Source organism: Microtus ochrogaster, unplaced genomic scaffold (assembly GCF_000317375.1).
Source record: "Microtus ochrogaster isolate Prairie Vole_2 unplaced genomic scaffold, MicOch1.0 UNK3, whole genome shotgun sequence".
In the NCBI taxonomy this organism is placed as follows: Eukaryota; Metazoa; Chordata; class Mammalia; order Rodentia; family Cricetidae; genus Microtus; species Microtus ochrogaster.
Window position 1 is genome coordinate 17,477,300 of NW_004949101.1, and position 12,861 is coordinate 17,490,160.

Below are 12,861 nucleotides of genomic sequence, written 5' to 3' on the forward strand. Positions count from 1 at the left end.
TTTGTTTTCGAGACAAGGTTTCTCTGTAGCTTTGGAGCCTGTCCTGGAACTAGCTCTTGTAGACCAGGCTAGTCTCATACTCATAAAGATCCACCTGCCTCTGCCTCCCGAGTGCTGGGATTAAAGGCATGTGCCACCACCGCCCGGCTGCACTGAGAAACCTTGCCTGGAAAAAAAACAAAAAACCAGTGGGGTTTTTTTTTTTTGTTTGTTTGTTTTTTTCAAGATAGGGTCTATGTAGCCCTGGCTGTCCTGGAATTCACTATGTAGACCAGGATGGCCCCAAACTCAGAGATCCTCCTGAAAATGGCACTTTTAAATGAACCCAAATGTTTGCTTTCCTGGTGATGCCTCTTATAACTAAGTAAAGGTAATTTCTATAGTCGCCAGGCTCTTAATAGTATTGTTCCTAAGTATCTGTCTTAGAACTTGCAGCAACCTTGCTCCTCATTACCCACTCTGTGTGCCTCGCCTCCACATGAGTCCGCTCTCCTGATTTCCAGCCACAGCGCACATTCCTACCTGCGGAGCACTGCAGCTGCCCGCCGAGATCCTCTTGGCCAGAGGGGCTACCCAGTCCCTCACCATTAACTGCTGACCACTCCCTCCTTCTCTGACAGCTGTCCTTGGTCTATATTACACTTGAGCAAAGCAGGCTAGGAAGCCTTGCCTCAAATCAGCAGACTCTTGAGAGCTCTTCCCACTTCAGAGCTCTCCAGGGAAGCCAGACTGGGAGACTCCAGCTAAGGCTGCCTCTTGTACAACTCCTGCCCTTTTCTTTGGGGTGATACGTCTCCTGAGAACACCCTCCAGTCAGTCACTGGAATGACCCCTTTCCATCCCACTTTTGCTTATAACCAGCTTTACTCTGGATGGAGTAGACTCGCTTCTGTAAAATCCAGCGGACCCCACAATCACAGGTGCTGTACTCCTTCCAAAGTCCTCCCAAACTCCATCTTCAAGGAATTGCCATCATTATTTCACTCCATGATTGCTCATGGTTGTAGGGGGAAAAGACTAAACAGATCCTAACAGAGAAGACATTTTGAACCCTTTGTGTACCCAGGACTTCTTTGGAAGAACATTGAAACTCATGGATCATGTCTTAGAGGTCTTATAAACAGATAAAGTAATTCAGATTACAAAGAAAACTCACCATGTTGGTGTGATAATAAGAAAACTAACTTGGAGCTGATGAGATGGCTCACTGGGAAAAGGTGCCTGCTACCAAGCCTTCTGGCTTGAGCTCAACCCTTGAAAACTACCTAAGGCAGGAGAGTACCAGCTTTCTCAGTGGGCCTCTGTTCTTTGACCTCCACTCTAATAAACAGGAAGCTAATTTGCAATACAGTTGCATTTTTATTGCTTTTCAATTCATTGAATAACTATCTATAATCTAACATTGGGTCAACAATGTCAAAGTAGGTATGAGTTACACATACTCATTTTGTTTTTCCAGACAGTGTAACAGCCCTGGCTGTCCTGGAACTCGCTTTGTAGACGAGGCTGGCCTCGAACTCACAGAGCTCCACTGCCTTTGCCTTTTGAGTGCTGGGATTAAAAGTGTGTGCCATCATGGCCAGCTAAGAATAAATGGTATTTTAAAATATACACCCCAAATGAAATGTGTCATGAAAATATATTCGTGATGAAGTTCAAGCCTGTGAACAACTGTTTAGAGCAAAGAATAAGATCCTATAGTAAAAACAAAACAAATCCCCGGAGAACTGATAAATACCCGGTAACAGGATAAAAGGAAAAAACAAATACATCTCCCATAGCAAAACAGAAACATTCACAGACTCCCTAGAATTCTCAACTTATTGTTAAACTCACGTCCTCGTTGAGCAAATAGCCACATGTTCTTTAATATTTAATATTAATAGTACTGAAATTTCAAAAAATTAAACCTGACGACTGAAAACAAAGCAAGCAAGCAAACAAACAAACAGGCTATGTGTCCCATGATTCTACACTACTAAAAATAAGGCCAGAGGTAACTGAATCGGTTTACCCTCCCGATTGGTAACAGAGAAAGAACGGCCAAGCTCGCTAGGGCCGACAGGAAGTCCAGCTCCCATGGTCGCGATCGCTTCCTGCGTCACTTCCTGCGCGACTCCTTCCGCAGAAGATGGCAGCGCTGAGCAATGTCCGCTGGCTGACCCGAGTGAGGCCGGGGACGTGTTGGGCAGATGGTGGGTGGGAGAGCGGAGGGTTTGTCCGGAGTTTCCAAAAGAAGGCAAGGTCAGCGCGGTGTAAGGAGTGTGGGTGTCCCAGATCTGACCTTGTGTCTGTCGCAGGCGGTGGTCGCCGCTCGGCCCGGCGCTTGGAGAGGTCTCCGAACATCGGCTACGGCTCACGCCGCTTCACAGAGCCAGGTACGCTCGAGCCCGGTTTCGCTCTCGTCCATCCTTGACCCTCCCCTGGGTTTCCCCTCACCATCTCTCTCCCTCTGACTCCTGCTTCTGCCCCTGCTCCATCTCCGCTGGCCCCACTCACAGGCAGAAGATGTGAGGGTTGAGGGTGCCTTTCCTGTGACCATGTTGCCTGGAGACGGCGTGGGGCCAGAACTCATGCACGCTGTTAAGGAGGTGTTCAAGGTGAGTCGCCTGTGGCAGGGTATGGGTGGTCGAGCTGCCTACGGGAATGGGTGGTTTGAGATGGAAAGTTCATTTCTGACCCAGTCCTGTGCTTGGACTGATCCCTGAAGGCCGCTGCTGTCCCTGTGGAATTCAAGGAACATCACCTGAGCGAGGTGCAGAATATGGCTTCTGAGGAGAAGCTGGAGCAGCTGCTGAGTTCCATGAAGGAGAACAAAGTTGCTATCATCGGTTTGTATGCCACTCACTCTGTCATTTAAAGTCGAATGAGCAAGTGTTCCTAAGTCTCTCTCTCTGCGGCATGTATATGTCGGATTCCCAGACTGCCCTCTATTGATACTTGGGAATTTGTTTCTTAGTGGGAAACTTAGGAGGTCGGCGAAGCTGCATGGGTTTGGTGCCTGCTGAGTCTGTTGTCTCCGTGGTCAGACCCTGTTAGCCGTGTCGGCAGTGCCCATTGTAACCGTTCCATTTCTTCTGCTGTGCTGTTTTATTCCCCTTATTGGATCCTTTTGGCTTCTTGGTTATCCCTTATAGGCCGTTTTCCAAATCTGTTTTCTTGGACAGCCTGACTGCCAGGGCCAGCTTTGGCAGAGGAAAGTCGGTTCTTTATACTCCGGCCCCTGACTTTCCTGTTTTCCTTTCCACAGCTTGTTCTGTGTTTTGCTCACCATCAGCTGTGCGAGTTGTCACGTGACTTGTGCTCTTCCCTCTCTGATGTCACCTATCAGAATCCTCACTCACTCATGCTCATTTTCCATGGTTGCCATTGTGGGTGGCTGAAAACAATCTAACTGTGCTCTCAGTTCTGAGGCTGCCGTCCCTCTGAAGGCCTAGAACGAGAATCCTTTTCCTGGTGTTCTTTGGTTTATAGACATTCACTTTTTACGATCACCTTGATCTCTTCTTTTTGATTTACCACTGGATTTAGGGCCCACCCTCATCCAGGGCAATTTTATCTCAAGATTCCTAATTCTATCTGAAAAAAAGTGTTTTTCCAAGTAAGATCACATTTACAGCTCCCCACCCCACTCCAATAAATTCTGTTTATGGTTTCTTGGCATAAGGGCATGGGCCTGTCATTTTGGGGATCACTGCTCAGCCCACTGTACTCAGTTACCCGAGGAACTGATTAGAAGTGCCAGCTTTACAACATTCCCTAATATTATCAGACAGGGTTCCTGCTCTGCGCGCCTCTGTCTGTTGTTAATCCCAATCCTTGTCTTCCCCAATGCATTGTTTGCTTGTGGAGGGCAGGACTTAGTGTGGTTTTGATTGCAGTCGATTTTCAGTAAGTAGTATCTGAGAAAACAGAAAGTCAGTAGACCCAGGAACATAAGGAAAGCCACTGCTTTTCAGTTTGTTATTAAACCCAGGTTCTTTGATTAAAAACAAATAGCTCTTAGGTCATTTTGTGGCGCACACCTTTAATCCTGCACTTGGGAGGCAGAGGCAGGCGGATCTCTGTGAGTTCGAGTCTAGCCTGGTCTACAAGAGCTAGTTCCAAGACAGGCTCCAAAGCCACAGAGAAACCCTGTCTTGAAAAAACAAAAGAAAAAAAAAAAGAAAAATTCCAACATAGATACAACTAAAGCATTACATTTATTGCTTTGCATTTTAGCTACATTATCTGTTCTTTACCTCTTGCCAAGGGCGATAAAGGATGAGGGATTTGTGAGTGGGAGCTGGGGAGTCTAGGTTATATGATGTCAGTGGGAGATTGGACCGCGGTTTCTGCTTGACCTCTGTCTAACCCTACTTCCCCCATACTTTGTTTCCACAGGGAAGATCTATACCCCAATGGAGTATAAGGGCGAATTAGCTTCCTATGATATGCAGCTGAGGTAGGTGGATGGGTAGGCTTGGTCAGAGGGGTGCTGGGCACCAGCACAGAACTGATGGCTGTCTACCCTCAGGCGTAAGTTGGACTTGTTTGCCAATGTAGTCCATGTGAAGTCACTTCCTGGGTACATGACTCGGCATAACAATCTAGACCTGGTAATCATTCGAGAGCAGACAGAAGGGGAATATAGCTCTCTGGAACATGAGGTAAGGCCCAGAAACTGGGGCGTGTGGGGGCACAGAGAGAGGCAGGCAAGAGGTAGAGGCCTCTTTGCCACCTTTTCAAGTGTTTGTCATCAGTCACTTCTCTCGCCTAGAGTGCGAAGGGTGTCATCGAGTGCCTGAAGATTGTCACTCGAACCAAGTCTCAGAGGATTGCAAAGTTTGCATTTGACTATGCCACCAAGAAAGGGCGGAGCAAGGTCACAGCTGTCCACAAGGCCAACATCATGTGAGACATGGTTTTTGTGTGCCTGGGTTCCTAGAGAGGTATCATCCCTTTAGCTCTCTCGACTGATTTTTGTCTCTTTGGTCCATGAACAGGAAACTTGGGGATGGGTTGTTCTTGCAGTGCTGTGAGGAAGTCGCTGAACTATACCCCAAAATCAAATTTGAGACAATGATCATAGACAATTGCTGCATGCAGGTGAGTTCGCAGAGGGAGTTCAGGGAGTGGAAATCTCTTTTTTTGTTGGAACTCTTCTTCATTTTCATAATCTTACCCCTAGCTGGTGCAGAATCCTTACCAGTTTGATGTACTTGTGATGCCTAATCTTTACGGAAACATTATTGACAATCTGGCTGCTGGCCTTGTTGGGGGAGCTGGTGTGGTCCCTGGTGAGAGCTACAGTGCAGAGTATGCAGTTTTTGAGACGGTGAGCATGATTATTTTTCCCCTGGGCATAGTGGTGGCATATGTCTTTAATCCCAGCACTTGGGAAGCAGGTGAATATTTGAGTTCAAGACCAGCCTGGCCTATATAGTTCCAGGATAGCCAGAGCTACACAGTGAGACCCTGTCCCCAAAACCCAAACTAAGAAAAAAAAATTATTTCCTGTTAGTTATCTAGTTATCTGTACCCAGCCTTCTCTGACCTTGGGTAGGTGTGCTGTGTTCCTCCTCTTCCATCCCAGTGCTGCTTCCTCTCAGTCACCTTGGCCTGCCTTCCTTCTGTGCTATAATGCCTTTTGCAGACCTCCTTTGCATGTGCCTGTCTCCTTCCAGTGATTCTGGCTTGTTTTTTCCACAGGGTGCTCGGCACCCCTTTGCCCAGGCAGTGGGCAGGAATATAGCCAATCCCACTGCCATGCTGCTGTCCGCTTCCAACATGCTGCGGCATCTCAAGTAAGTTATGGGAAGCTGAAGTGGGGTGGAGGGTGGGTGTTGGAAGGGGAAGCACAGTGGGAAAATCTGGGTGGGGTGCTCTGGTTGGATTCTGAGATTCTCCTGTGTTGACAGCCTTGAGTATCACTCCAACATGATTGCAGATGCCGTAAAGAAGGTGATCAAAGTTGGCAAGGTAATTCAGAAAGGTCTCAAGGGCTCAGTACCATCTGCTGGGGCACTTTTCCCTCCAGGTCCCCACAATACCTGCTGCTGTGATCTCGGGGTTATTCACCTCCCTTCTCTGGCTGTTTCATCCTCTTGGTCTTCTTCACCTTAGTTCCATCTGCTGTTCCTTTTCCTGCACCATCCATTGAGCCTTTCTTGGGCCATCTGAATGCAGACCTTGCAGCTTTCTCTGGGGGTGGAGGTAGCAGGCAGGCAGGAGTAGGTCCTGTCTTTCCTCCCACCTGGTCTCTTTTCCTGTTCCTGCAAGGTAACCTCATCCTTTGATCCATATCTCCCCATCCCAGTGCCTGTTCCTGTTCATCCTCCTGTACTGCCTGTCTGCTCAGAAGTGAGCAGGTCCTTGTTCCTCCACACCTCTTCACCTTCCATTCTTGCTATATTCTTTTTTTGCCTCCATGTCATATTGCCCCATCTTCTTCATGGGCTCTCTTTTCTTCCCCACGGCTATTGCTGGTGGTGGCTGTAGGTTCGAACTCGAGACATGGGCGGCTACAGCACCACAACCGACTTCATCAAGTCCGTCATCGGCCATCTACACCCCCATGGGGGCTAGAACCCTCACTCCCTTCAACTTCAAAAGGACCATGCTCTACCTACACATCCCTTCAGTACAATGGACCAGGGAAGAGAACATCTATAGACAGTAGACCATAATTGCTTTTCTGAGGCTAGGCTGTCATGGGGGCTGGCATTAAGGGTACCAGTACAGGGTGGGCGTTGGGACTGGGTCCAAAACACAGGATGATGACAGCTTTCTCCTACAGGTTCGAACCTCAGACATGGGTGGTTATGCCACATGTCATGACTTCACTGAAGCGGTCATTGTTGCCCTGTCATAAATCTTGCACATGTAAAGAATTCAATAAATAAAAACATACAAGCTATTTTCTTTTGTGTTTTTATTGGGGTTAATCATGGGTAGGAACTGTCACCTTCAAGGTATGCCCCTCCCACCAAGCATGTCCATTTTAATCCTCTTGGGATGCTTTCTGGGACTTTTTCTTTTTCTTTGTGGTTTTTGTAGAGCTAGCAGCTGCTTCAGGTTCCTCAGAAAATTTCCTTTTCTTCTTGGGGACAATGGGGCTTGCTGCCTCTTCTGGTTCACTGGCCATTTCCTCCTTCGGTGAGGATTTCTTCCTCTTGGGAGGGCTTAAGCTGCTAGTAGCCACCTCTTCAGGGTCACTGGCCAACTCCTCCTTGGGAAAAGCTTTCTTTTTCTTACTTTTAGGCAAAGAGGCAGGTGGATCTTCCATTCCGTTTTCCTGTGGAGTCTCCTGGGGTTTTAACTTTTTCTTCTTCTTAGGTTTTTCATGTGTCTCCTGAAGGGAATAAGAAAATGAACATGTTGCTTCTATGTTAACAGCTGCAGTTCCCCCTTAGATAGAATCCAGGCAGAAACCTAGTCCTCCTGACGACTTAGTTGCATGGGCGCTTTGATAATCCAGTCTCAAAGCTACTCCCAGGTAGAGAAAAATTTAGTGGATTTTCTTGACCCTTTTAAAACCTAGAGAAAAAAAAAACCTGTATGTTGGTCACAATAGACATGCAGAGCTCCCAGGGGACCCTGAAAAGGAAATACTAATAGCTCAGGTTGAAAACCCTGGGGGGGACAATTCTAGACTGTTACACTGGTAACCTCCTACCTCCACCCCCCCCATCATGAGACACTATCTAAATTTCCAGACACAGAACAGGGAGAGCAGGAATTCACACCATCCCCGGTTGAGGGCTCCTGGGAGGCAGCCGAGGACAGAGCACACTTGCCCATGGAATGGGCCATGTGCTACAACCAGCATTCTGGGCTCTTGGTCAAGTTCTCAGCACCTATCTCCTCCCTATAGAATCAAGAGGAAGTTTTAGTCCAAAAAGCCCAAGCTCCAGACCATGGTTTGATGCCCTTTGTTCTACTATTGAAAGTCCTACAACCTAGGACCCAAGCAGAGGACTGACCTCACACTCCTCTGGAGTACTACTGTTTTCTGAAGATGCCTGGGCCAGTGCAGCCAGTCGCTTCTTTTCCTTCTTCAAGCGTTTCTTCTCCTGTTTTTCCAGTTTCTTGGCAATTTCGGCAGCCGCTTCCTCTGCCTGGCAAAAAGGAAAGCACTGAAACCCGAAAGACCCCTGGCTGCAGCAGCCCTTCTAGCCCTGCTGGATCAGGCTCATTAAATCAGTTTTCTTGCCTCCATTTCTTAATCAGGCCAAGACAGTTCATCACTTCCAACAAAATAACAGCATTCAGCTATTCCCAAAGCACATACTGACCTGAACCATGGCTTCCTTCATGACATCCAGGTTCTTCCGTGGAATCTCTCCAGTCTCATAGAAAGACAATCGCTCCTCAACTTGCTCTCGGAGTTTCTCCCCAAACACACTTGTGGGTACCTCTAGATGAGTGTGTATATATAAACAAAGCCCATTATACCCTTGAAATAACAAAGTAACCACCAGTCCCTCTACCCTCAGCTTCTCTCAGACCCAAAGTGTCAACACTCACTAGGTGATATCTGTTGACGAAAAATATTACCATCATTGTAGAAGCTGGGTTCACTCCCCGCCTCCTGCAACCCCTTCCCTCAAATGTCAACTTCTCCACCCATACCAGAGAAGCAGTCAATTCTTGATGCAATACTGCATTTGTTCGCTAGATATCGGGAGATGCGGCCTTTGTTCTTTGCAGCTGCTCGACCAATGAAGGTAGAATGGAAAATGAGTCCATATTTTGGTGTATTACCTCTTGTCTTCAGGGCTCTGTAAGAATAGTCAGTCAACAGTTTAGGGTCAGAAGACCTGGCCCAACTGTCCAAGTTCCCCTCTCCCCACACTCTCACACCAGGCTTGGATGGACTTTCTACCTCGACACATGCCAACCCAGTTCCCAAAGGCAGAGAGGGAAGGCATCCAATGTCGCTGACCTGGAAACTTGGTCCCTTTTTGCTGGGCCCTGGGAATCACTCAGACACCAGGACTGGCCATCACCCCCATAGCAGAGGCCTGATAGGTCAGGGAGTCCTGGTCAGCCATCACTGTAATCCCCAAACAAAGCAGTGGGCACCAGAAGCAGCACCTGACATGGGCAGGCGCCCTCACTGGTACCTGAACAGGGCCTTTTCAGCCCCAAGGATCTGTACTGTGGATGCTGGGTACTTGGCCAGGTTGGTGAGGCTGCCAGCATGAGCAATGAGACGTGCACCTACCTGGAGAAAGATCCAAGGAAGAAGCAAGGTGAGTAAGGGGAACTGACCTGTGGTTTCACACCCTATTCTCCCCACCATGCAACAACTAGGGACAACATGGTAGCCAGAAGTATAGCGGTACAGAATGTTAACACTTTTATTCCCCCATTTGTGTTCCCCATGACGCACCGCTTCCCCAATTAAGGCTGACAGGCTGGGGGCTACTTGGCTCATCTTGGAGCGAAGGTAAGTGTGTAGGCTCTGGCGATACTCTGACAAAGACACCACACGACTGGAGAAGCTCTCGATGTTTATCAAGTCGATAGCAGATATGTCCATGCCTAGGAAACACCTAGTGTGAACAGGGGAACCAGATACTCAAGGAGTCTCGTACCTTACGCAGGTGGCCGGGCTCTGCACTGACCCATGGAGGACCGAGAGGCATCCAAAATGGCCTTAGCCTTGGCCCCATCCATCGTCAATTCTTCCAGTTTCTCCAGCTTTTCCTCATTCAGCTCCCTGCGGTTCCCAATGAACTGAGCCAGGCGACAGTATGTGGCATTGTCATTGATGATCTTCACCAGCTCTGGAAAATGGTACCCATACCACTCCCTGCAGAGGAACAATCATTCCCTGACCCAGTTTGCCAAACCTCAAATAAATCAGATCCCAGACTCCCTCAAATCCATGTCTCCCCATTCACAATACAGACCAGGCACAGTGGCCTGGGCTGAGGTGTACATGGGGTGGCTTTATTATACCTCCTCTTTCTATACAGCCAGTGTAAGAACACAGCCTGTGGTAAGCACAAGGAGGCCTGCCTTCAGTCCATTACTCTACCCATAGGAAGTATCAGCCCTGCTTGACCTGGTTAAGTTTGTAATAGCTAAACTTCAGGCCAAAGAGCCCAGGGTTTGGTAGCCTCTGCACTGCATCTTACCTGACACGCATCGAGAAGGTATTGATATCTTTATCCAGTTGGTCCAGAAGACTTATGGACTGGATGATCATGTTGTCCACCCGGTTCACATTAAATTTAACTTTGGCACGAGAATAGCTGTGTCCCAGCCCTAGCTGGGCTTTACAAGCAGACAGGTCTGTCAGACCCTTTACCAGATTATGGAAGTGCAAACGAACTCCTGAAAGGAAGGTAGGGTTGTGCATGAGAAAAGTCTCTTCTAGAACCCACGTGGCCACTTACAGTTGATAACCACCCATCTCTAGTCCCCTCTACTGGCCTCTATGGGTATTGCACCCACAGGGCAGGCTCCTACATATAAAAATCTTAAAAGGTATAAGTAGGGTTATCTCACCTCGAAGGACCTCAGCTATCACACCCCCAGTCTGGCAGTTATATCCCAATTCTTCCTGTATTGCGGCACCAATCTTGGGGTCTCCAACCCCCAGTAGTACTTTCTTCTTTTTAGATGGCAGGTATGTCTCCAGAAGCAGGCGGAGGTCCTCATGAACAACACCTTGGGACAAAGAACACAGCTCCCACTAACACGCTGAAGAACACTTTACCTGTAAAAGAGGACCTGGCCTCCACATCGGATCATGCAGGAACACCCACCCACCCCTCCAGGCATTGCTCAGAAACATGGAGTCATCAGTGAACACTCAGTGGATTGACAGATTCTCAAGTCATCATTGCAAAGCCTGGCTTTACCACAGCAGCCCGACTGGGAAGCACCAACTCCGTTAAGGTGTTGTTTTGTAGGTTTCAGTGCTTAGCACACATCATGCTTTGAACAAAATCACCGAAGAACACCGTCAAGGACCACACGGGGCTCAGGGACTCGAAACTTACCTTCAGACACGGCGTTGGCATTCTCCAAGGCAACCTGGGATGAAGAAAACGGACAAAAGGCCACCAGACGGACAACATTGTGGAATTTGCCAAGGTTAAGTACACACTCCTCCACCTGTGGCGAGAGAAGGATGAATGGGTTTTCTTTTCATTTGGCCTCTACAGCGCAGCAAACCAGGAACACCAGCTGTAATAGTAACTGAAACACTGGTGCTAAGCCCCACATCCCGATTCCACTTTAATTCTCAGGAAATAGAATTTGAGAAGTTTATCTCCAATCTCTAAGGAGATTACGTGGATGCGCATTAATTAAAGATCTCATTCCAAGGCTTTCACCCCCCCGCCGCGCCGGTGCGGTCGGCCACGTGGGAACACGCGGTGCATGATGGGGTTCGGCGGCCTTAGGGGCTACAATGCAGCACCGTGAGCCCACCGATCCCACCCACCTGTGGCTGCAGCAGGCTGATTTCCTCCACTTCCTTCAGCGACAACAGCGCGTAGCCGACCGCATGCTCGAACAGCACGTGCAGCAGAACCTGAAACGAGAGCCGGCGCGCGGGCCATCAGTCAAATCTCCGGGTCTGCTGGGCCGCTCCTAGAGCAGGCATCGGCCCAGACTCTGCCCCGAATCCGAAAGCAGCACACCCAGACCCGCACCCAGGCCTTCACGTCGCTAAAAACGCACAACCGCTCCTCACCATGGCGCCTGCTCCGTGCCCAGCTCGCAATGCGGCTTGCGCGCTCTGGCGCGCGGAACCAGACTGCGGAGGCCACGCCTTCTTCCACCTGGCCAATCAGAGGTAGGGGACGGAACCATTTTTGTGCCTCCGGAGGGGTCCGCGGGGGGGTGGTATCGTCCGTCGGGCGGGCTGGACTGGAGCGGGCGCGAGCGGGCCTGCCCAGCCGAGCCTCTGCGGCTGCGCGAGCGAGCCTGCGCGGTGACCGAGGACGCATGGTGCCCTGAGGCCATAGAGTGCTCTGGAGGCCACCCTTCTCCATCTCTCGTGCTTTTGTCCCCCGTGGCCCGAGCGGCGGAACCCGATGAGCGGAGGAGAGGCTCCCTGACGAGCGTCGCAGGCTTCCCGCTGGCCTGCGGCCTCTGGTGACAGACACTCCGTGTCCTCTCCTGTCGCCTGGGCTTCCGTCGCAGACGCTGCAGAAATGGCGGCTCCTCTCCGTCTGCCTCTTCCTCTTAAATTTTGTTGCTCAGAAAGTGATGGTGCGAGCAGTAACGTAGACAGGAAGGGTTTACTTCTTCCTAGGTCTGTTCCCTGCCCTGTTTAATAGAACCCAGCGCTGCTCGGCGCCACGTGTTGCTCATCGCAGGGTAGGCCCCAAATTCTTCCAAGGAACAACATCGCTGTTCTCCAGGGCTGCTTTTACGCACACCGAAGCGGCTAATTTAAAATTACCTTTTCTTTAGATTAAAAAAAATTAATTTAAATAATGTTAGGATTATAAGTCCCAAACATAGTTATTTATTAAATAGTCTGTGCCTTAATGAATTAAAAACAATAATGCTAAGGGAATTTCTCCTTCCGGTTTACTATTTTCTTTCGGTTCGGTCCCCTCCCTCTTCCTCACACCTCCCATCACTCTCCTTTTCTTCCTTTCTCTCTCCCTCTTTACCCCTTCTTTCTTCTCCCTTCCTCCTTCCCTCTTTTTTTTTTTTTTTTTTTGACAGGGTTTCTCTGTACCTCCTTCCCTCTTTATCTCTTCTTTCTAGGACTGACTTAGCGATTGGCTCTGTAGCAGAGAATGATCTTTGAACTTCTGGTCCTCTGGGCTATCTCCCAGTCCTATGCCATCTGTTACTGAATTCAATGCAGGCCCTGAATGTACTCACTCACCAACTGAGCTCTAC

The 12,861-nt window shown here is 49.0% G+C and overlaps 2 protein-coding genes and 5 non-coding genes across 8 annotated transcripts; 1 reads left to right on the top strand and 6 right to left on the bottom strand.

Moving 5' to 3' along the window:
* The first annotated feature begins 2,115 nt into the window (after positions 1-2,115).
* Idh3b (isocitrate dehydrogenase 3 (NAD(+)) beta) lies at positions 2,116-6,898 on the top strand. Of its 2 annotated transcripts, none has more exons than XM_005365624.3 (12): positions 2,116-2,167; positions 2,301-2,378; positions 2,502-2,600; positions 2,711-2,831; positions 4,384-4,444; positions 4,517-4,649; positions 4,760-4,893; positions 4,986-5,088; positions 5,171-5,317; positions 5,692-5,786; positions 5,901-5,961; positions 6,481-6,898. In XM_005365624.3, the coding sequence occupies exons 1-12, from the start codon at positions 2,132-2,134 to the stop codon at positions 6,565-6,567; spliced, it is 1,155 nt and encodes a 384-aa protein (XP_005365681.1). In that variant the 5' UTR covers positions 2,116-2,131; the 3' UTR covers positions 6,568-6,898. The 2 variants fall into 2 exon arrangements, with proteins under 2 accessions (XP_005365681.1, XP_005365682.1); XM_005365625.2 differs by having other exon boundaries at positions 6,779-6,895.
* On the bottom strand, positions 6,897-11,736 carry Nop56 (NOP56 ribonucleoprotein). Its single transcript, XM_005365626.2, has 12 exons — positions 11,696-11,736; positions 11,444-11,533; positions 10,998-11,112; positions 10,501-10,662; positions 10,128-10,326; positions 9,612-9,799; positions 9,377-9,528; positions 9,108-9,208; positions 8,614-8,762; positions 8,277-8,398; positions 7,965-8,099; positions 6,897-7,333 (listed from the first exon to the last, which is right to left on the bottom strand). The coding sequence occupies exons 1-12, from the start codon at positions 11,696-11,698 to the stop codon at positions 6,983-6,985; spliced, it is 1,767 nt and encodes a 588-aa protein (XP_005365683.1). The 5' UTR covers positions 11,699-11,736; the 3' UTR covers positions 6,897-6,982.
* Positions 8,165-8,234, bottom strand: LOC113458110. The gene has a single exon (XR_003378545.1). It is a non-coding gene; the product is annotated as a small nucleolar RNA SNORD57 (small nucleolar RNA).
* Positions 8,480-8,549, bottom strand: LOC113458111. Its single transcript, XR_003378546.1, has one exon. It is a non-coding gene; the product is annotated as a small nucleolar RNA SNORD56 (small nucleolar RNA).
* Positions 8,961-9,045, bottom strand: LOC113458114. Its single transcript, XR_003378549.1, has one exon. It is a non-coding gene; the product is annotated as a small nucleolar RNA SNORD86 (small nucleolar RNA).
* On the bottom strand, positions 9,873-10,005 carry LOC113458112. The gene has a single exon (XR_003378547.1). It is a non-coding gene; the product is annotated as a small nucleolar RNA SNORA51 (small nucleolar RNA).
* LOC113458117 lies at positions 10,776-10,843 on the bottom strand. Its single transcript, XR_003378552.1, has one exon. It is a non-coding gene; the product is annotated as a small nucleolar RNA SNORD110 (small nucleolar RNA).
* Positions 11,737-12,861: the final 1,125 nt, after the last annotated feature.